Source organism: Myotis lucifugus, unplaced genomic scaffold, assembly GCF_000147115.1.
Source record: "Myotis lucifugus unplaced genomic scaffold, Myoluc2.0 scaffold_338, whole genome shotgun sequence".
Taxonomy (NCBI): Eukaryota; Metazoa; Chordata; class Mammalia; order Chiroptera; family Vespertilionidae; genus Myotis; species Myotis lucifugus.
In genome coordinates this window covers 1,075,440-1,100,040 of record NW_005871386.1, presented here as the reverse complement: position 1 = coordinate 1,100,040, position 24,601 = coordinate 1,075,440, and the positions used below count along the sequence as shown (strand labels likewise).

Genomic DNA, 24,601 nt, shown 5'->3' with positions numbered 1-24,601 from the left:
CAAAATCAAGACTAATCCCAGATTCTAACCCTGCCTGAGAAGGGCGTAGTGAAGGAGCAAAAGAAATGTATGGGGATATCTTTTTCTCAAATGGTAAAACCAAAGTCAGAAGGAAACATTTTAAAATCGTATTTTATTTGAGCCATTATCCCCATGAATGGAGTAACCTTGCTGAAGGAGAATCGATGAACCCACACTTTAAGCACCAAGTCTTGTCAAAAATCAACTGATTGCTTTTTTGGACCCTTACTTTTAAGATACTGGAATTCTATTTTTTTTTTTTTAATTTCCATGTGCAACCACACTGCAGGCCAAACAAAATGTATTGCAGGTCAGATGCAGCCAGAAGTCACTGAATTGCAACCTCTGGACTCTCAGAGGCAGCCTATCCCCAGAGCTCCAGGCCCTCCATGCCTCCCCGAGCCCTACACCAAGAACTGATAAAAAGATGAAAAGAATGGGAGGCTTGCATCTTTAAGCCCTTTGTATTGTGTCCTTCTCTTTTTCTTATCAATTTCCCTTTCCCAATTTATTAGCTCTGGGTATAAACATCTAAGACTGGCTTAAGAGTGCCTGGTAGGGCAAGCAGAGAAGATGCATCATATATCGGGCAGAGCCTCATGCTAGAGCAGTTTCTCAGGCCTGGCTGCATATTAGAATCACCTAGGTCCTAGGAGCTTTAAAAGATACCTATGCAAAGGCCCAGCCCAGGGATTCAGATTTAATTGGCTGGGAGAGGGCCCAAGGCATCATTTTTTGCTTCAAAGTTCCCCTGGTGCTGACAGATGAGGTCAGCAGGCAAGTGAACATATAAGTTAGAAAACATACAAGGGGTTAACATGCACAGGTGGCCTTCCATGATGAGTAATGGGAATTGTGTTCTCATCATAATGTTGTTCAAATGAACTCAGCTCCAGCCTGGAGTTTGGAAGACTTTCTCATTCCAGCAAGTCTCCAGAGTGGGATTTGCTGTTGATTTTTGTTGTCTGGGAGGGGAGATGAAGAGCAATTTTGGTATGTAGTGGCAAGCAACCCAAAGTGCAACCTCAAATCAACATTAAAATTCATATTGTGGTTCACAGATGGATGTTATTAGCAATGTTCTATATGGTAGAATAATAATTGAAGATAGAGCTAAGGGCTGAACTCAAGTGTTAACATGAAATGTAACTCACTTAAAAATGGTTCAAGATTGTTCAGTATTTTAAAAGCATTAGACCCATCCTAGACAGTACTCTAAACCAGCTGCTTTGACCGCCAGGTGGCCATGTGATACTTAAGCAAGTCTGCAACAAACACGTGGCGGGAGAAAACCGTGCCTGGCCAAGATCTGACTCTTGTAAACCAAATCACCAACAGAAGATGGTTTTGGAATTTGGTCCATGGATTGTGGGGATTTCTTAAGTTCTAGGCTCACTGTCTGGTAGAGGAGAAAGGCCTCCAACAAGAAGTTACGAAATGAGATGGGCAAGATGTCCTGGGTGGTTTCCCTGTTGACTCTGACATGGTGAGAGCCCATATGGAAGGGCAGCCGCTCAGAGAAGACACAGGAACTGAGGGGCACATTGTGGGTAGACTCAAGGGTCCTCAGGCCCTTGTGCCATCAGTGTTCTTCGGGGACATGGACATCGACTGTGGTGTCAGTTCCTGCCAGCTGAGAGCTGGAAAGGAGAAATCCAAGGATAAGTGCAGCTTCTCTCTGGCATTAGATGGTGTAGACATGCAAGCTCAGAGGGCAATTTGTGCCTCTTAAAGTAGATTGTGTATCCAGAGCTGAGCTTCTCAAAGCAGGGTCCCAGAGCTACCTCAATCGGAACCACAGACTAAGTCCCACCCAGACCTCCCAAATCCGATTTCTATGATGTAATTTCAAGCCCATTAAAACTTAGAGAACCAGCAACCTAGAGCCACAAAATTCTGTTATTCTCTAATCGTCAATGTCAGTTTCTTAAACAGGGCAGCCTTTCTCAGCTGCTCTGGGGTCTATCATGTTGGCAGCTACGGGCAAAACCCCCAGCAAAACATCCCCCCCTCCCCCACCATGGAGCTCCTTCCAGTGCAAACAGTGGAACTTTCTGGGTTTCCTTTTGTTAGGGAAGGCGGTATTTCCTTACAGGGCAGGCATCAGGTGGAAAGGGCAAAATGCTAACTTGAATACAACGGGGGGGGGGGGGGGGGGGGGGGGCGGGGACGGGTAACTGCCCAGGCAAATGTGGGTGAGCTCCTGGGAGGTGAGGAGCTCCTTTCCTAGAGGTCTTTAAAATACAAGCTGCTATCTCCATCAGTACTCAAGAGCTCTTAGTGTCAATACGCTCCCAGAAGGAGACCCTAGACTTGAGTCAGTCCCACTGGCTTCAAGCCCTAAGATGCCAAGCAGCCTATATTGGAAACAGCTGGCTTACTCATGCTGCTTTTCTGGCATGACTCACTGCAACCACACCTCACCCCAAACAAGAATGGCCAGGTCTCCACCAGATGACTTAACACTGCCATTAGCGGTGAATGATCCCATTTCCAATCAACAATACATTGGCCTTTGTTTTCATCTTTAGCTAAAGTCATATCAGACCTTTATTCAGCACTACTTCTACTACTTAACAAAAATCCCCAAATTATCCTTACATTAGTACTAACATCACCAGACTCTTCTGTTTTTGTGTCACTGTCTATTCCAGTGGTTCTCAACCTTCTGGCCCTTTAAATACAGTTCCTCATGTTGTGACCCAACCATAAAATTATTTTCGTTGCTACTTCATAACTGTAATGTTGCTACTGTTATGAATCATAATGTAAATATCTGATATGCAGGATGGTCTTAGGCGACCCCTGTGAAAGGGTCGTTCGACCGCCAAAGGGGTCACGACCCTCAGGTTGAGAACTGCTGGTCTATTCCATTAGCTTTGACATCACACTAAAGCAGGACTGCATGTTCCAAAACAGAAAGTGAAACAGAACAGAGCTTTGAAGGTTTAGGGTAAAGAGTGTTAGAAGCCTGGTACCTGAGCTCTGAAATTTTTCAATGTGATATAGTCTAAAATGTACTTAGTAAACTCATGAGGCTTACAGTAGGGTAGGAGCAGAAAAATATTTGTTTTAAAAAGAATGGAATACCATTCCTTAATGGACTCACCCTCTCTTATCAGTTTTTCATGTTCTTTGTTCTTATCTCCCTGGTACTACATAAAAAAACAAGCAGCAACTCAGATGATGTTTTCTGAAATGTTTTAGAAGATGGCCCAAGCCAGAGTAAAAAAGTAACATCATAAAATTTTACTTGGGAAATTAAATTAAAATTTGAAGAAAAATAGAAAATCAGATTTCAAATAGGGGCATTTAGCTGGACAAGCTTACCAAGGGCAGGAACCATCTTTCTTATTTGTGTATGCACATCCCTGATACAGTGCCTGACACAGAGCAGGTGCTTAGTAAGTGCTAATTTTCAAGTCTATTCCCACTTGTTGAGGCAGGAGCAAACCCCATTCCTGATCTTGGGATGGACTAAGCACACCAAATTTACAAAGCACAGGCAGATTAGAAAACACGATTTATCTAAGCTTGCCAACAAGCTTTATGAACCACCTGAAGAGGAAGAGGAGGGAAAGAGGAGGAGGAAGGAGAGAAGTAGGAGGGAAAAGCCAGTAAAGAACTAGAAGAAAACATGGTTAAAAAAAGATTTATGGCCGTAACCGGTTTGGCTCAGGGGATAGAGCGTCGGCCTGCGGACTGAAGGGTCCCAGGTTCGATTCCGGTCAAGGGCATGTACCTTGGTTGCGGGCACATCCCTGGCGGGAGGTGTGCAGGAGGCTCTCATCGATGTTTCTAACTCTCTATCTCTCTCCCTTCCTCTCTGTAAAAAATCAATAAAATATATTTTTAAAAAAAAAAGATTTATGATCTTGGGATGGAACCACCTTACAACAAGGAAATTATAAAAGACAAATTTGGCTACATAAAAATGTAAACTTCTGCTATAAAAACTACTATATTTAAAGTAAAACAAACTATAAACTGTGACATCTGACAGAAATTTTCCTTAAACTTTCAAAAAAAATTTAACAAGAAAAAGACAATCCAAAAGCAACATACAGGTCAGTAAATACATGAAAAGGTCAGCCTTACTCATAACAAAGGGACACAAATCAAAACCATGAAATACTATTTTTCATCAATCATCTTGACAAAAACTAACTGATTAGGTAATATCTGGTGTCAATAAAGGTGTAGGCAGATAGAAGGCAATTTGGTAACTTCTAACAAGATTTTATATACTCAGTAACTAAATCAGAAACTCCAGTGCTAGTAATGAATTTGTTCTATGAATAGAATATATTAGGATGTTCACTGAAGCATTATTTGGAATATAAATAATCTGAAAATCTCAAAGTTCAACAATAAAGTCTGGTTAAATAAATTGTAGGTCCACCCATAGAATTAATTGCTATGAAGTTGTTTTTTATATCTAAACTTACCAAAATAAAAAATAAAAATGTCTATGATATAGCTGAAAAAGACAAGATACAGCCCAAGACAGTTTTGCTCAGTGGCTAGAGTGTCGGCCTGCAGACTGACAGGTCCCAGGTTCAATTCTGGTCAAGGGCACATGCCTGGGTTGCAGGCCCGATCCCCAGTGAGGGGTGTGCAGGAGGCAGCCAATCAATGATTCTCTCATCACTGATGTTTCTCTCTCTCTCCCTTCCACTCTGAAGTCAATTAAAAAAAAAAAAAAAAAGATGCAGAATAGGAAAGATAAAATCCACGTGTATTTTTTAAAATGAAAAGAAAAATAAATACACATATGCACAGAAAAGTTCTGAGAAGCTACTCAAAAAACCAGTTATGGCGATTACCTTTGAAGAGTCCAAATGGGAGGCAGAGAGACATGGGAAGGGAATTTTCCTGCTTTAACTATTTAAATTTTCTTTACTATCTGAAGTTTCCCCCCATACATATGTATAACTGACAACCTTTTTTCAAATGAATTCAACTAAAGAGCAGCTCAACTAAGGCACACTGATAATAAAGACACAAACTTCAAGGTAGTTTTGGTTGTTGTTTTTTTCAAACATTTACTGAACACAAACACCATTGTTTTCTTTTTACACAGCAATTTCGTTAGTTTCAAATTAGCCGAGCTATTAGGACTATAAATTGCCACGAAATTAAGAATGATTCCACATGTCAAATTCAAATAGAAAATGTCATGCAATATATAAATCACTACGAGACCTCTTGTGCAGTCAGCAAGTTTACTAAGTTTATTAAAGTCACGTAAATGGTTTGACAAAAGTGCACAATAGAATAACATCACTGGTTTTTTATAAATCACAGTGAATTACTAGAATACAACCATTTAGTTCCTCTACATGGAGGATTGCAGGATGGGATGAATATTATAAAAGTGGAAACTTTCAACACTTAAAGCCAGTCAGATTTTACTCCCCAACTATGTACCTCTGAAAAAATTGGTTAGCAAAGCTGAGGTTTTTTTCCCCTCATGTTTTTTCCTCTACCAATTACTATGCGACAATAAAAAAGCCATGCACAAATTTTACAACACCTGATTAAAAACATACAAAACCTTGTTCACTTCATCACTTGGCAAAGCTTGCATCTTCGTTCCTTCATTGTTCTGATTGGGCCGTTCATCACGTGACTCACCCCTAAATGAAAAGCTGTTAATAGTTTAGCAATACTCACCCCTGCACACATATCAAGATACACTCCCCATAACCACCAAGTCAATGTGTCCCTTCCCTACACATTAATACAAATGAACACACCACAAACCTAGGACTAGAGACCACAATTACTTTACAGTTTTAAAAAGTAATATATCTATCACCACTATTGTGTAGTATTTATTTCAAATCCCATATTTGGGGGTGGGGATGCTACACAACCCAGCCCATCTGGAGATGTGGGCAAATCTGCCAGACATGTATGAGAAAGCCCTGCAATGTGCAATACATAGTTAGGAGCTTTCTACTTCTTAGAGAGGATGTCCAGAGCAGAGCTGTGCATTTTCACTGTAGGATACACAGCTTAAAATCTTATGAACTAGTAACTTGTCAGAGAGCAAAAGACAGAGTTTGGATTTCTTTAAGCCATTTTAATGTTACAGTATAGTTAGTGAGGAAAAACAGAATAGTCATCTGTACATTGGTACATCTGACTAGCCTGAAAAGGAACATTTACGACTTTTACAGAAAATCTACCATAAAAACAAGTCGTTACACTTTTATCCATCTACTCACTAGTTTAATCACTGGCTGCTTCTAAAACCAGCAAACTGTAATCCAAGGTCAAGCAACTCATTCCTCACCCAAATGCTCTACCTGAATAATCCAAAATGGTCTTATTCATAAGGAGCTGCCTCAAATGCAATGACAGAGTGTTGTTCCCTTGGGATTTCAATTTTCAAAAACACTTGCCAAATGCAGTTATTTAGGGATCCACTGCCCCCAAATCATATTTTACTTCACACAGTGCTATCACACCTAAGTTTCTCATGATTACCACTTATTAATCAACAATTAGTATCACGAAATAAAACCCTTCCCAGAAATAAGCAAGACCAAAGCTTGCTTTTGAATTTGTTTGAAGTTCTCACAGCAAAGAACCTTACGGTAGTGGGACTGTGCAACCAAAGTAAACTGAAAAAAACGATGTTGTGTCATAATTCTATGTCAAAAATGTCCCCCGTCTTTATCAATCGGGATGAATTTGCTGCCCGTCTCTTGAGTTAGTTACCTAACCTCAAAAACCCATTTTACCAACTCTACTAAAAGCACAAAACCAAGCAAGTTTCACATGGTTTGCCCAGGCATTCATCCACCTGGGCCTCTAGGTCAACCAAATTTACATGACAGTTATGAGCAAGACAAAGAAGTTTTGATTGAATTTGTAATGCTACCAAGGAAGACTTACAATCCAAAGCTTAATCCTACCAATAAGAAACATAAAATGACAAAAGTAGCTGGAAAATGGAGACAGTCTAGAGTTCTCAGAGAGCTGAGATACAGAACTATCACCTTTCTTTACCTATTTTCCTTAAAAAAAAAAAATCAAAAACAAATAAACTTAAGTTTGGGAAGGGTTTGGCTAAACATATTTTAAATTCTACCAAAAACAAATAAAAAACAGGCATGTAGATCGCGTTTCAAGAATGGTTTTATACAGGTGTTTCACAAAACATATCTGATTTTACAAGACAGAATCAGGTCCTTAGCAATGTAGTACACATGTGCTTCTATACTATAGTAAAAAAAATCTCAGTTACCATCAGCAGAGTTCATAGTTTAGTCCACTGTCTTCAAATTTTCTCCAACTTTGTCAGCATTTCAATCAGCAGTTTTACTTTCTCCAGCATTCAGTCCTCCCTTCTCAAAAACAGCATCATTAAATTTTGATGTGTGAATATGTACACATATCATTATCTTCATTTTACAAATAAGCAATATCTAAGAGTGCTGGTCCTGGGTAGCCAAAGGGACGACATGATTTTTAAAACATGCAACATTATCTGATATTTGAAGTTTTGGTGTTTAAAATCATATACATTAATAATGAAACCAAATGAATACCATGTATCACAGCCATTCCTCAGACTGTCAATAAGCAGGCCTTGAAGTCTGAAAAACGCAGGGTCTGATCTGAGCTGTAGAATGGTGTGATTCACTCACCTTGAGGATGGGCATTTTCTCTGTCAGTCCATTACAGTTGCCAAGAGCAAGGTTCAGTATTTCCTTGACTCACACCAGGGGGATCAAGGCCGGTAATTTTCAAATTAGGATTCATTCAAATACCTCCCTTTAAACCAATCTTCCTTGTAAAAACTCAGGTTAGAAAAACAGAAATATATTACCATGACAGAATTAACCATCAAAACATTCCTAACTGAAGCAAGAAGACACACGAAGTATAACTACAGTAGCTGTAAAAGTATCTTGCATTCTTGGGGGAAAAGCTCTTTAAGTTCCCCCTTTCCATTCCCTCCCACCCTTCAAAGTGTTTCATTTTGTGGGGTATCGCTATTTTATTTAAGGCCCTAGGTGCTGATTTTGGCTTGGTCATTATGTTTTATACTGATCCAACTGCAACCTTTCTCTTATACTTCACAAAGCAATTTCCATACATAAAATGTTAATTGAAACCTTACAGGTTTTAAGTTTATATCTGATGTTGCTACATCATTATAATGCTTTTCATGAAAGAAACAAAAAAGCTGTAGGTCTTCACTTACAGTACCATGCACTATGAATAGCTAAGGCATTCATTTGGCACTAGAGAGAAAAATACAGATATAGCTAATTTTACTTTCTTTCTCATTTTTAACATCAATAAAAATAGGTGTGTATGCTTTGCTTGAATTTCTGTGATGCTTAAAAGATAATCACAGATCAATCTTTTAGTCTTACACTTAAAATGTTGCCATTAAAGCAAAACAAAACAAAAAACATAAAAACCTCTGTACAACCTGTCGGAATAAGTGACATTTTGTGGTTGAAAAATGTGCAGCTCTCAAACAGAACTATCTTTCAAAGTGGCATTGCAAATTCTTTTCATCATCAAAAATATTTAATTCCCTATACCACACTAGTGATTTTTTTCTACTTATCACAGACTAAATAAAGTGAAAAAAAAATTTAAAAAGATCCTGGTTCCTTTCATCTATCATACACACCTTAATAGGGAGGCACAAATAATGCCTGCTAGAAAAGTAGTTTCCAAATTTAAAAGTTACCACACAGGAGGAAAGAAAAAAAAAAATAGAATGTGTAACTATATGTGACAATTTGTTTCATAAGAAAACACAGCATTCATAATTTTTACATATTTGTGAGCTGAGTCAAATGCAGACTGCTGCAATTTAGATAAACTACATTAAAACAGAGACTTCAAAGAATTTTAGAATTCAAAGCCTAAAGGCAAACAGTCCATCAATATTTTCTGAAATGTCACTTTAAGATTATTACTACTTGGTATATACCACCCAGCATAATGCAATAATTTCAATTGATTTAACTTTATAAATGTATAACTATTATTAAGTTAGCATATTTTTCAGATTAATCTGCAGTATATTTTTTTAAATCCTCCTGATGTTACAATGTGCTGTATCACTCCACATAATTAATGGAAGAGTGAAAACTACCTACAGCAGTTTGGCATGTGCAGAACACCTGGGTATCCCATTACTTTTAATGTTCACTTTTAGTTGTTTTTCTTCATGAAATCCTCAGAACTGCTACAAGAATAACATGCTAACAAAGGCTTAACAGAAATACTTTTGTAGGCAATTTTTTCAAACATTATCAACTTCAAATTAGAAATGTTCTCTGTTACATAAACAAAACATTTTATATTCATTCCTTAAAAAAAAAAGAAAGAAAAGTAGTTAAAGTGACCAATATTCAAACACCTCAGATTAGTTACACCTAAACAATGTGGCTTTGTTTAAAGTGTATTTGAAATCAATTACCATATGAGGCTAGAAGACCAAATACAGAACTAAGGAAGGATGGGTAGGGAGAAAGGGTAATGGAAAGAAAAGTAGAATTTATGAACACATAATTCTATTGTCTGTGATTAAAGTTCTTTACTTTTTAGCACCACATTAAACAATTTTACATATCCAGTCACTTAATGATATCCAACAAATTCTTCAAGAGTTCTGGGGATCTGGTCTTGGTAGTTAATGTCATTAGCCCGAACTGCTCGGGCAGCCAGGCACTTGAGACTCATCTTCATTTGAGTTTTAAGTAGTATTTCAGATACCCCAGTTGTACTTTTGTCTAGCGGAGTCTTATTCTGTTTATTTGTCATGTCAGTGTGAGCGCCAGCTTCAACTAGGCTAATGATGATAGAGTGCAAGGTCAAAAAATCGCTGATGGGCCTGTTGTATTGAACAATAATATGAAGGGCACTGTTCCCTTCATTGTCCACAGCATTTACCTCAGCACCACAATCCAGCAGGAGCTTGGTGACAAGTGCATTTGGAAAGCTGCAAACATCATTGGTGTGGAAATCATCAACTGGGGTATTCGAATTGACAGCTAGATGCAGCAAGGTGAAACCTTCCCGAGTTCTGGGATCAAGGTGAATCAGGTTGTAGATCTGCTTGTTAATTTTGCACTGATCTTCTTCACTGCACTGTGTTTTGGTGGAGATGCACACTAAATACAGAAAGGTGTAGAGATTACATTCATAATTGTCCATAGCACTGTGGACATCAGCATCTGAAATATTTCTTACTCTGTTCATACTTTGTTCTATTTCCAAAACACTGCATCTCAAAACGCATTCTATATCTGGCGCTTTCACCGTTTCATTCAAATGTATCATCTGTGAGAAAACTTGAGCAAATCGAAGAAGATCCTTGTGGGTATTCCTGTTACCTTTCTGTCGGAGGTGCAGGGCATGAAGCCACAACTTGATACACTGTTCGAATTCCATATTATCTGCATAGACAGCTCCCCTGTAAATGATGGGATGGGAAACATCAATATTGTCAGCACCTAAAATCCGTTCCCGAACTATAAGGCCTTCCATATGAAGAGCATCTCTGTCTTGCCGAATGGATTCCAGTTCCTGAGGATTTCTACATTCAGTTCTATTCCCGTAAGCATGGATTGGTGGGAGAACCTCTTTCTCAAGAATGTTATCACCATCTTGAAATCTTTCCAACATGGCTAAATATAAATAGTGGTATGTCTTCATGATGTCATAGTTCTCACGGTCATTTGCAAAGGAGGCACCCAAGAGTTCCAAAGCTTCAATCCGACTTCTTCGGTCACAATCAGCGTGAGAGAGCAACAGTTCGACGACATCAGCTTTACAGCTTTCGGCAGCCACTTTTAATGGTGTCATCCCATGGCCATTCACTACTATAGCAGCACGCCATTTTATCAGCTCTTTCACAATATCTATGTGCCCAGCTTCAGCTGCAAAGTGCAATGCTGTGGCTCCACAATGTGCTTTAGCATTGGGATCAGCGCGTTGTTCTAAAAGGTATCTGACCACATCAGTGTGTCCCTTATATGCTGCAATCATTAGGCAGGTGTTGTCATACTTGTTGGCAATACTGATGTTGGCATTATTTTCAACCAAGTATTTCACAATGTCCAGTCTGCCATCAAAGCAAGCTGCCCGCAGAGGGGTCGAGTTAGTTACTGTAGTATGGTTCACGTTGGCTCCATGACTGACTAGAAGTTTAACAACTTCAAAATGTCCTGCTCCTGCTGCACACCATAGAGCAGTGGCACCATCAATGACATACCTATTATTCATGAAAAGAACAACAGTTAGAAAATGGAGGCCACATAAATTTAAAGATAAATTTAAAGAATGGATTCATTTGTACTGACCAAAACTTCAATCTACAGAATATTAATAAAACATTATTTTTGGTGAAAATAAAACCAGGTAATTTAAGTAAGCACTATGCATAGAACCTGTAACTAGTATGAGCTCAATAAACGTGAGCTATTAGTGTTACTACTAAAGCATATACACTTTTCAAAACATCACCAACTTTCTACTAGCAAAAGTAAATAAATTTCAGATAGAGGAAATGGAGATATGTAACTTCTTTACTACCACACTGATACACTAGCTCTTTAATACAGTGGTCGGCAAACTCATTAGTCAACAGAGCCAAATATCAACAGTACAACGATTGAAATTTCTTTTGAGCACCAAATTTTTTAAACTTAAACTATATAGGTAGGTACATTGTTATTAACTTAATTAGGGTACTCCTAAGGCTTAGGAAGAGCCACACTCAAGGGGCCAAAGAGCCGTATGTGGCTCGCAAGCCGCAGTTTGCCGACCACTGCTTTAATATATATATTTAATTAGGCAAAAGGTTAAGTCATCTCTGTGGTTAAGCCGAGCTCCTTTTCCCCCTCTGGAGCTCTAGGCTGCTTAAATCCCTCTTGAATCGCGCCTTCCAAACCCGGCGGCCTCAGTTACATGCTGGGGTAAATCCTGATACACTAGCTCTTAAGAGCACGGCCATGTGCATGTTCCTCCTTCCCAGTATCCCCCAGGTACCAGCTTCTCTCAGTAAGTCAGAAAGAAAGCCACCCAATCTCTAAGGTTACACTGTGTTAGAAACTGCTTTAGAGAGAAAAGTATTTAAGCAGATAACTTTGCCCTAGGATTATCTAAGCTAACCAAATATTATACGTACTCTAATACAGCGAAGAGAATGAAACAATTACTGCTCCCACAACAAAATGGATGGATCACATAAACATGATGCTGAGTATAAGCAGTCAATAGAACATAGTACATACTGTATTATTACATTTACATATTTATCTGTAGTGTCAGAAGTCAGGATACTGGTTACCTTTAGGAAGAGGTAATGAATGACAGGAAGCACAAAGGGGACTTTGTAAATATGTACTTTTATGTATTTGTCTCTCTATGTTATACTCCAATTTTTTAAATATATTTTATTGATTTTTTACAGAGAGGATGGGAGAGGGATAGAGAGTTAGAAACATCGATGAGAGAGAAACATCGATCAGCTGCCTCCTGCACACTCCCCACTGGGGATGTGACCGCAACCAAGGTACATGCCCTTGACCGGAATCGAATTGAGTCTGCAGGCCAACGCTCTATCCACTGAGCCAAACCGGCCAGGGCGTTATACTCCAATTTAAAAGTTTAAAAAATATATATGTATAGCCCTGGCCGATGTGGCTTAGTTGGTTGGGTGTCCTCCTGTGCATCGAAAGGTTGACAGTTTGATTCCCAGTCAGGGCACCTGCCTGAGTTGCCGGCTCAATCCCCAGTAGGGGCCATGCAGGAGGCAGCTGATTTTATACTCTCCCTTCCTCTCTCTCTAAAAATCAATAACTATTAAAAAATTGTGTGTGTGTGTGTGTGCATATTGTGCCTCTATGTGTGTTCCTCAACTACGCCACTGGAGAAGAAAATACTAACAACAGGAAACAACTAGTACTTTTTGAAAAACAAGTAGGCATCTTTCCTGACCTTCAGTTTATGACTGGACGTTGTGGCTCAGTCACCACTATATTACTGAGTGTCTAATATGTGCCAGATTCATAACTTATATAAAATTAGCTTGCTAGGGCCCAGCCAGCATGGCTCAGTGGTTGAGTGTTGACCTATGACCGAGGAGGTCACGGTTTGATTCCCAGTCACACCATAAGCCCGGGTTGCAGGCTCAATCCCCAGTGTGGGGCACACAAGAAGCAGCCAATCAATGATTCTCTCTCATCATTGATGTTTCTATCTCTTCTCCCTCTCCCTTCTTCTCTGAAATCAATAAAAATATACTTAATAAATAAATAAAATTAGCTTGCTAGGAAGCCAATCTCTCCCACTTTTTCATTTCATTTTTTTCCCAACTTCAGTTTCCCAACTTTTCACCCTATTACTATCAACCCTAAAAGTAGATATTTGCTGGAGATAGTTAAATCTACTGTGCTACAACCACTAAATATACCTATTTGAAAGTTAAAGAAAAAGGTCAATCAAAAGCAATATTCACTAAAGCAATTAATTACCAAACACCTGACTGGTGAGTTTCTTATCATACAACCTTATAACACAGCTCAAACTATACCTCCCATGAAGTGAAAGAGTACAGTCCTCCTGGTATAATATAAATGTCATAGATTAACCCCAATTAACAACACCCAGAAAACAATACTATCTATTATTTCTGCTTAATATAAAAAACCCACTGATAATAATTCAAAAGCAATCACTTCAGTTTCAAATAATAACACAAAATGTGTATAAGCAAAGCCTTCTCATGGGGTTACTCAATAGGGTTACCTATGAGGAAGGATGTAGGACTGACTGGGAAGAGGCTTAAAGCTACTGAAAATATCCTATATCATGATCTAGATAGTAGCTACATGGGTAGATAGGAAAAAAACTCACCTAACTGCACACTTAAGATCTGTGCATTTTAAATCTTGAGATAAATTTTGAGATAAATCTCAAAAACATTTAGAAGCCTTCTCAAACTTTTTATTTTTTAAGTGCCACTTAATTTTTTAAACTAAAGAATGAATAAGAAGCCCTAGCCGGCTTGGCTCAGTGGATGGAGCGTCAGCCTGCGGGACTGAAGGGTCCCAGGTTCGATTCCGGTCAAGGGCACATGCCTGGGTTGCAGGCTTGTTCCCCAGTAGGGGGTGTGCGGGAGGCAGCCGGTTAATGATTCTCTCTCATCATTGATGTTTCTATATCTCTCTCCTTCTCCCTTCCTCTCTGAAATCAATAAAGAAATATATTTTAAAAAAAAAAAGAATGAATAAGAAAATAAGACATTACATACATATGTTTTAGTGGTTTCCAACTGTACTTCTGCAAACAATTTAATTAAAATTCATTTATTACATTTTTATTGTCATGGTTAACACAAACTTCAAAATTTTTCTTTCATTGTCAAAAAAAAAATATCAGACACCAAAAAATATCTAGTAATAAATCTAATGAAAAAATGTGTAAGACCTCTACATTGAAAACTACAAAACATTCAGGATAAATTAAAGACATAAATAAATGGAGAAATAGTCCATGTTCATGGTTTAGAAGACTCAAAAGTGCTAAGATATCAATTCTCCCTCAAATGATCTATAAATTTGATGCAATCAAAATCTTAGCAGATGCATCCACATGTGTATAGAAATTGAGAAGCCAATTCTACAAATATAGATATGCAAAGGACCTAGAACAACCAAGATAATCTTAAAAGAAAAATAAAGTTGAAGGACAAACTACAGTAATTAAGATAATGTGTCACTTCAAGGATAGACCAAACAAACAAAAACTCCAAATGCTTAAGTTATGACAAATGCTCAAGTGAAACTCAGGTACAAAGTATGGTCTTTTTAACAAATGGTGCTGGAAGCAACTAGATAGGGGAGAAAGTTAACCTTGACTCTTATCTCATACCATACACAAAAATTAGAAGTAACATTGACCTAGAATATGAAAAGCAAAACAATAAAAGTTTCTTTAAAAAATACTATCGTCATGACCTCAGGGTTGATGACAAATTCTTAAACAGAATGAAAAAATAGCAAATAACCAGTCCTGGCCAGGTAGGTCAGTTGATTAGAGCATATCCTGATATGGCAAGGTTGTGGGTTCAAACCCTGGTCAGGGCAAATACAAGAACTAACCAATGAATGTATAAAAAAATAGAACAACAAATCGATGTTTCTCACAAGCACTCCTTCCCTCTCTCTCTGAAATCAATTAAATGAAATAAAAATTTTAAAAATAGCAATAATCATAAAAAATTTTATTAATTAGACTACATTAAAATTAAAAACTTCTGCCGAAACCGGTTTGGCTCAGTGGATAGAGCGTCGGCCTGCGGACTGAGGGGTCCCGGGTTCGATTCCGGTCAAGGGCATGTACCTGGGTTGCGGGCACATCCCCAGTGGGAGATGTGCAGGAGGCAGCTAATCGATGTTTTTCTCTCATCGATGTTTCTAACTCTCTATCTCCCTTCCTCTCTGTAAAAAAATCAATAAAATATATTTTTAAAAAAATTAAAAACTTCTCCTTATCAAAAGGCATTGTAAGCAAAGAAAACAGGCAATCCACTCACTGGGAGAAGACATTTGTATTAGATGTATTTGACAACTCAATAAGAAAAAGCAAGCAACCCAATTTAAAAAATGGGTGAAAATGCCCTGGCCAATTTGGCTCAGCGCATCAGCCCGCAGACCAAAGGGTTGGGGTTTGATTCCCGGTCGAGGGCACATACCTCAGTTGCAGGTTCGATCCCAGGCCCTGGTTGGGATGCGTGCAGAAGGCAACTACTTGATATGTCTCTCTCACATCAATGTTTCTTTCTCTCTCCCTCTCCCCTCCTACTCCCTCCCTCCCATTCTTTCTTTAAAGATCAATGGAAAAAATATCGTCGGGTAAGGATTTAAAAAAAAAAATGGGTGAAAAGATTAAACAAGTATAGGTCACAAAAGATACTCAAATGACTACAAACATATGAAAAGATGTTCAAGATAATTCACCAGGGGAATGCAAATTAAAACCAGGAGTTACCAACATATAAACCCACTAGAATAGCTAAAATTAGTAAGAACATGACATACTAAGTGTTGGCCAGGGTGTGGAGCAATACAAACTCTCATTGCTGGTAGAAATGTAATTTGCTTGAACCACTTTGGGAAAACTGGCAATAACTATTAAAGTTAAACATATATCCATCCTATGACCCAACAATTCCATAGCAGGTATATACTGAAAAGAAAAGAATGCAAATGTCCACCAGAAAACCTATACAAAAATTTTCAAAGCAGCTTTATTCGTAACAGTCAAACACTGGAAATAACCAAAATAACCATCAACAGGATAAATAAGCTGCCATATATTTATACAATGGAATATTATAAAGCATTAAATAAACAAACTACTGATACATGCAACTACATGGATGAATCTTATAGACTGTGTTAAGCAAAAAAAGAAAAAAGCTATACAGAAAAGAGTATACTGTTATTATTTTATTTACAGGAAATTCAAATATAGGCAAAATTAATCTATGGTGATAGAAGGCAGAATAATCATTACTTGAGGGATGGGAAAGGAGAGGAATTGACTGAGAAAAAACACAAGGGAAACTTTTAGAATGATAAAAATGTTCTACATATTGATCTAGAAGATGATTACACATATGTAAACATATTAAAATCTTATCACATTGTACACTTAAGAGTTATGCACCATACTAGATGTTATACCTTAACTAAAAATAAGCATAATTATAAACAAAAAAGAGGCACAAATCATTTTAAAGAATAACAGTTTAAATGAGCACCAATAGCTAATACTTTCAATGTGCCAAGCTGTATTAAGTGCTTAATATATCTCATTTATTTCTCATAATAACCTCCTCTCTATTACCCTGTGAGGTAGATACTATTAATATGCTCATTTTACAGACATGTAACTAAAAAGTTTATGAGGTTAAAAATAAAAGAGTACTTTGGAATCTATAAAATGCATCAATTGTAAGAAATCATAACCCATGACATTTGTTTCAATTTAAAAAGCATTTTTCAACCTGATTATATAATCTACCCTAAAATTAACACACAATTAATAATATATAGTTACATCTACATAGTTCCAATATTTTCTTGCACTCTTTAAAAGTATGAAATTATTGAAGACAAATGTAAAACTTTAGACAACAAAAAAAATGAAATAAAATGAAATAAATAAAAGTATAAAATTTTTGTCCTGGTCAGTGTGGCTCAACTGTTTGGAGCATCGTCCCATACACCAAAAGGTCACAGGTTAGATTCCCAGTCAAGTGTGTGCAGGAGGCAGCCAATTCATGTTTCTCTCTCACATCAGTGTTTCTTTCTCTTTCTCTCTCTCTCTCTCTCTCTCTCTCCCTTCCTCTCTCTCTAAAATCAATAAAAACATATCCTCAGGTGAGAATATTTTAAAAAAAATTTTTTTTTAAATATATTTTATTGATTTTTCACAGAGAGGAAAGGAGAAGGATAGAGAGTTAGAAATATCCATGAGAGAGAAACATCGATCAGCTGCCTCCTGCACACCTCCTACTGGGGATGTGCCCGCAACCAAGGTACATGCCCTTGGCCGGAATCGAACCCGGGACCTTTCAGTCTGCAGGCCGACGCTCTATCCACTGAGCCAAACCAGCCAGGGCTTTTTTAAAATTTTTAAGTGTAAAATTATTATGCCAGGAACATGAACCTAAACTACCAAAAACTTAAGAAATGTTACATTAAAATGGGCATTCACGTGCATTTATCTGTAACTCTGGAAATAACAGTACACGATAAATATGACCCCATTTTAAAGCTTATAAAGAGAAAAAAATGATTAAAATATTTTTCTTCCCTCAAATTTCCAAGAATGGTGTAAGAGAAAAAATTAAATTATAAGTATATACTTCACTTGGTTTTTGCAATAGTTTAACACTTTTCCTGATATAGCTTAATAATTTCCATTTTTCTGTATTTTTTGTAACAAGCTACCTCAAAAAAATTTCCATTACCTATTTTCACTGAGACAATTACAATTCCTTAAATAGTTTATCACTAAAACAAATTCACTGCAATCTATAATAATAAAAGCATAATATGCAAATCGACCGAATGGCCGTCGGGACCACCTTCCAGATGAAGCCGTGGCTGTCAGGGATCAAGGGAGGGATCGAGTCAGCCACTGAGGCTGCGAAGGCCTACTCATGCATGAATTTCATGCATCGGACCTCTGGTGTATTATAAAATGACTAGTCCTCCAGAAACATTAGCTGTAGTAAAATTTTAATTTCTACATATAAACAAAAATATTAAAGATATTAAAAAGAATTATAATCCTAACATCTATGACATTCCTTTTTCCATAAAATCCAGCTAAAATTATAAGCATACACTGCCTCAAACAAAATACTAAACACATTAATAACAGAAAATAAAAATATAATAAAATTAATGCAATATTTATTTAGTGCCTATAGGAGAAGCACTCTATAAAACCATGATCTTTCTAGACTCAGTCCAAAACTGCAATGCAACTTTCTATTATTTCATATTTAAAAATCAATAAACTATAATCTGATATTCACTTTTTTATACAAAATGTATACATCAGATGATGGAAACACTTCACAATAAAAGATAACATTTCTGTTCATAAAACTAAGCTTAACTATTTTCTGGTTCAATTTGAAATAAAAAATGTCTGGTTCAAGCATTTGAAATGGAAATAAAAACTCATTAAATGTAAATAATCAGCACTTTATCCTAACCAAAGTCCTTAAAATCATTTATTAGATCAAACATAGCTCCTGGAAATATATACTGGCAATGACTTCTTAATGAAGTCAAATGATGTGACTCTCATGCCTTTCCTCTACCTGGACATTCATTAAAAATGTGAGTAGTAGCACAGTCTTTTTTTTTTTTTTGTCATTCATCTCATTTAGTTTCTTCTCATAGGATATCTTATTCCTCACTCCTTTGCTATTTTTTTTTAATCCTCACCTAAGGATATTTTTCCATTGATTTTTAGAGAGAGTGAAAGGGAGAGGGAAAGACGGAGAGAAACATCGATGTGAGAGAAACACATCAATTGGTTGCCTCCCACATGCCCCCTCGACCAGGGCCAGGAGCCTGCAACCGAGGTGCGTGCCCTTGAGTGGAATAGAACTCGGGACCCTTTGGTCCACAGGCTGATAGATGCTCTATCCACTGAGCCAAACCAGCTAGGGCAGTAGCACTGTCTTTAAAAGTAAAAGCGTTCAACAAAAAGCCTCAGAATTCCCAGAGGTCCTGTTCTCCTTCCCATCTATGTCAGCAAACCTCTCCTAGTTATAGGGGTTCCTACAAATTCTGGCACAGAGCAGTCAGGCCCTGAGCACTCAAGCCAATTGCGTGGTCACATGACACCTAGTCTTTGTTCTGTTTCCATTTCTGTAACATTCTTAACATCTTCCCATTCGCCAACTAAAGGTTCTTTCATTCCCACTCATGTAACTTTTCTTCTTATCCACTCATCTGTGTCCATTTTAGCCTTCACACAGTAAGCCATAAGTAAAACAATTTCAAATGTTACTCCTAAATACAGTATATGAACAGGGACTCAAGTATCATCATGGAACTTCACCTGGATGGGTAATCCTTCCCTGCTGAAGCTCTATGGTGAATCTACTTTTGTTTCCTACGGTATTATAAAAGCTTTTAGACAGAACATAGACCTTTTCTTTACATTTTTAATGTTATTTAATTCTCTCTCTCACACACACACACAAAACATACAATGTCAAGCCCATAATTATACTGATACTATTGCTTAGGATAAAGCTAAGAAGTGAGACTGTGTTTTGTTTTGTTTTTAATATTAGGCAAATAGAAGAGGTGGTAAACAATTTGGCAAAAAAATTATGAAGATGATAAACAAGTAACTAAAAGTTGGGAAACACTATTTGTTCCCCCTGGCCATGCATCTCAAATGTCAATGGACTGTAAAGATGGGGATTTGGCTTAATCCCTTCACCTTTTTCACCCAAACCCCAAAACACCCCCCCGCGCGCGCGCACGCACACACACACACACACACACACACACACACACAGCTGTAAGTTTGTTATTTGTCTCTGAGTCTGTTTCTATTCTGTTTGTTAGTTTATTTTGTTCATTAGATTCCACACATAAGTGAAATCATATGGTACTTGTCTTTTTCTGACTGGCTTATTTCACTTAGCATAATACTCTCCAGGTTCATCCATGTTGTCACAAAGGGTAAGATTTCCTTTTTCACGGCCGGATAGTATATTCTATTGTATAAATGTACCACAGGTGAAAAAGGTGAAGGGATTAAGAAAAGAAAAAACACTTCATAGACACAGGCAACAGTATGGTAATTACCACAGGGAAAGGGGATAGGGGGAGACAAAAGAGGGTAAAGAAGCAATAAATGGAGATGGAAGGAGACTTGATTTGAGGTGGTGACCACTCAACAATATACAGATGATGTATTATAGAATTGTACACCTGAAACCTATACAATTTTATTAACCAATGTCACACCAATAAATTCAATTTAAAAAAATAGGCAAAAATAAATAAAAATGGGAGTTGGACTAAGTACCTCAAAAAGCCAGCCCCTAAGGGATGAGTGAGCTTCATACTGTGAACACCTCAGGCTAACATTTTCACAAGGTCTGGAATGAGCGCAAAGTAAAATCATCACATTTACTATAACACTCTCTTTATCTAGTTCTGAAATGCTACAATGACCGGGATAAGCTGCACAATAATCTCCGAGTCCTGTGAGTGGGCAGAAAAGTGGCCATAAACTTCAATTCTCCTTTGTTAATTAGTCAAAAGTAGGAACTTTACATTTTTTCTGAATCTTCCACAGAATGTGGCACAGGGCTGGGCCCATCATAGGCATTTAATAAATAAAATAAATACTAAACTATTTTATCATAGCCATTAATAAATTCATAACTGTAATAATCCATAAACAAAAAAGCTTCAAGAAGGCTCAGAGGAAATCACAAATGATAGAAATGTTTGGGGCTTGAGTCTCACCGGTCTGACTCTTGATACTTTACACAAGGATCATCAAAACTGGCCTCCACCCCTCTTGTCTCCCACAATCTCAGTCTTAATTTCCTTGGCTTGAATCCCTTCCTGCAACTGCACTGAAACACTTGTCACTGCAAATACATTATGCTGCTGACCCTCTTCTTCACTTCCTACGATCCTTTTAAGACTCAGCTCAAGCATCACCTGGCTATGAAGCCTTCCCTGATTCCCCCAGACAAAGCTGAGCGCCTCCTCTTCCTGTGCGCCTCAGCAGTCCAAAAGATTTCTAAATGGCATAGCATCTGCAATTACTCATTGATATATCTATTTCTCTCCCCCTCCTGCTAGACTGTCTTCCTCCACAGTGGGAACAGTATGTTATTCATCTCTGCCTACCCAATTAATACCACAGAGCCTGGCACACAGTAGGTGTTCAGTAAATGTTTGCTCACTGAACCCCTTAATTTCACAGGCCAGTGCAGATTACTGGGCAAGGTAAGCCACAAAATAGGCTCAATTTCTAATCATTGCAGGGTCTTTTTTGCCATCTCAAAATAACTTTCTCTTTGATGGTTAAGAAAGACAGTGGTAAAGCAAAGCCTTTCCAAATGCTTTAGGAAACTATGTTTTCTCCCCACTATTCTTCCCCCATCCAAACAGGCCTTAGCCAGCTCACTAGCAGCACTGTTCCCAAGGACTGTTTTTGCAGTCTTCTCTCAGTGGATGCCTGTGCCTGTACAACTGGAATGGTGCAGGAAGTTCAGGGTTTATCTGCTTCACTCCTCTGGCTACAGGAAAGGCTTTGGGAATGCAGGGAGTTACAGAAGCCAGTAGGGAAAGCAAACATGAATCAGGTTGCCATCTCTGGTTAACATGAAAAAAATCATTTCCTTAATGTCTAGATAGGTAGTAGCAGAGATTAACCACCACCCATGGGCTATCATTGCATTAAAATGTAATACTCTCAAATATCTTCCTCTCATCTAAAACAGAAGGAAAGGCCTTTATTTATTTAAACCTAAAAAAGAATCAATCAAAATTCAACAATGCCCTAGTTATCTTCAAGAAGTGATTTTTTAATCATGTTTTAACCAAGCAGTTTTCAATCACCAAAACGAGAAATACGTTATCTTTATGCTTGGACTACACCTACCTCAAAAGAAAATATTAAAACAGCTTAAGTTCTGGCACAAGTCAACAAAAACAAATGTAATCAATGAAGCAAAATCCTTATGCACTTGTAATCTGTAAAACACTTTATAACCATCCAGCACAGAAAAGGGAATAATGTCAAACCTGACAATTGTCTGTTCAACATTAGCATACCCCCAAAAAGGTACAATTAAACCCAAAGGGCAAGTTTTAACTTTGACAATATGAACTCCCCACCACGAAAAACAGTAAATTATAAAGCTTCCCCACAATATCACCGGATAACACGTAATCTCACCATGATGCCATGGCATCATCTCCTACTCCCAGCTCAGTGCCATTTTTACAGCCAATGTATCTACCCCCTGCAATGGGGAAGTCAGTCATGTCTGGGGATGTCTGCAAGACCAAGCCCTCAGGAAGCCGTGCTCCTGCTGGCTCCAGGGGCTTGTTTTGACACGAAGGCCCCCGCAAAGCCACTGAGGGCTTCACAGGCCCACTAACTTGAAGGGGTAAAAACTGGCCGAATAACTCATCAGAGGTCTTCCATGTTAACTGCTGACCTCGTTCATTTCGAGGTTACAACCTCGGTACTGATCAAGGCAAAACCTGAAAAGGCAGCCACCTCCTTCATACTGCCTGCTCACAGACTATCCATAAAAGAATCAACTATTAGACATCAAAACAGAGGGCGTGGCTCTTTACCTGCAGAGGAAATAAGATGCTGGGGCCGATGAGGATGAGCAGCAAAACATGGGATGGAGTATTAGCCCTGGAAGGTGAAGTGGGCATGAATGGGGCGGAAGGAGGCACAAAAAGGGACAAGTGATACCTCCATGAAAAGCGTGGGGGAGGGGAGGGACCAAGAATCGGCCGGGCCGGTCCGCGCGCCTAGGAGAGGAGGCCGGAGGTGGGCAGTACCTACCCGTCGAAGCGGACGGTGCCAGTCTGCTGGGTCTGCACCCGGTAATGTTCCAGCAGCAAGCGCACCACCTTGGCGTGGCCATTGCGGGCTGCGATGATCAGGGGCGTAGAGCGCTGCCCTCCCTGCTGGCTGACATAGCCCAGCAGATAGCGGATGTCGCTTTCAGACCGGTTGAGGAGCAAGGCGGCTAGGGTCAGCACCTTGCCCTCGCTGGCCGCCTTGTATACATAGCCAGCCAGGCCCTCCATGGCCGCCGCCAACTCCAACACCCGTTTGGTCGCCACCGCTGCTGTTGCCTTGCGCCCCCGGAGGCCGCGTTCGCCAGCGCTACAAACCTGGGCCCGCACAGCCCATTCAACAGGGCGCCGCCGCCGCCGCCGCGCCCAGGCAGCAGCGCGGCCCGGGGAGGCCGGAGAGGCAGAGGTGGCGGGCGGCCGCGGGGGGCACGTCCGCGACCCGGCCCCGGCAGGGAGGAGGGCGGTCAGGGCCGCCCCCAAGGCTCCTGGCGCGGGCCCTGGGCCGAGGTGATCTCCATAGCGGCCGTCGCCCCAGGCCTCAGACTGGACCCCTCCTTCCTGCGGCCTGCGGCAAGCGCGTGTCCGAACTACGGGTCGCCGGTGAGGTCCCAAGAGGCCCGCGCGCGCCCGGTTCGGCGAAGGATGGGCGCGTCTCACTGGACCCGGCCCGCGGGGCCTAAGGCCTGAAACTGCCTCCGCCTCCGCTCTCCGACCTCCCCAGCTGGAGGAAACGCGCGGGCCCTCGCCCACCGCAGCTCAGAAGGGCCAGAAGCTGTCGATGGCTTCGGAGCTCCACGCCTGGGGCCCCCGGAGCGATGCGGAACGCGCCCGCGGCAGCAGCCCCGACCTGCGGGCGGAGAGGAAGGCGAGCCTCTGCAGACTGGGCCGGGAGGGGGAGGTGCGAGCGCGAGAGACGGTTAAGTGCGGTGTCTCTTCCAAAGCGGACCGGCCGGAAACCAGGCCTCGGTGAAGAACGGTTCTGCTGCGCGAAACTCGCCCATCCCCATTCGGGCCTGCTTGTCCTCATTGCCCTTGACGCCTGGCGCCTGCCTCTGGCCCCCACATTGGCCTGGGGGGGTCCCGAGCCAGAGACGAGGAACAGAGTGAGGGCACTGAACTGTTACTACCGGTGGACCAGGGGGCCCGCCCCATTTTACCATAGACACCCCCAGGGATCCCCCACACTATGCTCCTGATTGCGGGCTCAGGGAGGGGGTTCGGGCACCAGGCAGGGTCCATGTTTGGAAACGGGCGGCTTCTGTGAGCCCCTGAAATGTGGGACGACTTTGCGGGCCGCCGCACCGGGCTCTGAGAGGGGCTGGAAGCCCGCCCGTCCTCCCTGGAGAGGGGCACCGGGTGTGTAGAAAGGTCGGGAGCTGCTCCCGGTGGCCTGGCGCGTCCTGGGAAGGAAGGTGACC

General features: G+C 40.0%; 1 protein-coding gene across 1 annotated transcript; it reads right to left on the bottom strand.

Annotated features, from left to right (window-relative positions):
• Window positions 1-7,152: 7,152 nt before the first annotated feature.
• On the bottom strand, window positions 7,153-24,072 carry FEM1B (fem-1 homolog B). The gene is made up of 2 exons (XM_006101071.3): window positions 23,167-24,072; window positions 7,153-11,278 (listed from the first exon to the last, which is right to left on the bottom strand). Exons 1-2 carry the CDS (start codon window positions 23,412-23,414, stop codon window positions 9,643-9,645), a joined length of 1,884 nt encoding a protein of 627 aa, XP_006101133.1. The 5' UTR covers window positions 23,415-24,072; the 3' UTR covers window positions 7,153-9,642.
• Between the last annotated feature and the right edge of the window lie 529 nt (window positions 24,073-24,601).

Excerpts from the sequence above, each read along its gene's own strand:
- FEM1B (XM_006101071.3), bottom strand. The coding sequence starts at position 23,414 with ATGGAGGGCCTGGCTGGCTATGTATACAAGGCGGCCAGCGAGGGCAAG. Across the intron at positions 11,279-23,166 it reads GGCACCGTCCGCTTCGACGG|GTATGTCATTGATGGTGCCA; the intron begins GTAGGTACTGCC and ends CATGAATAATAG.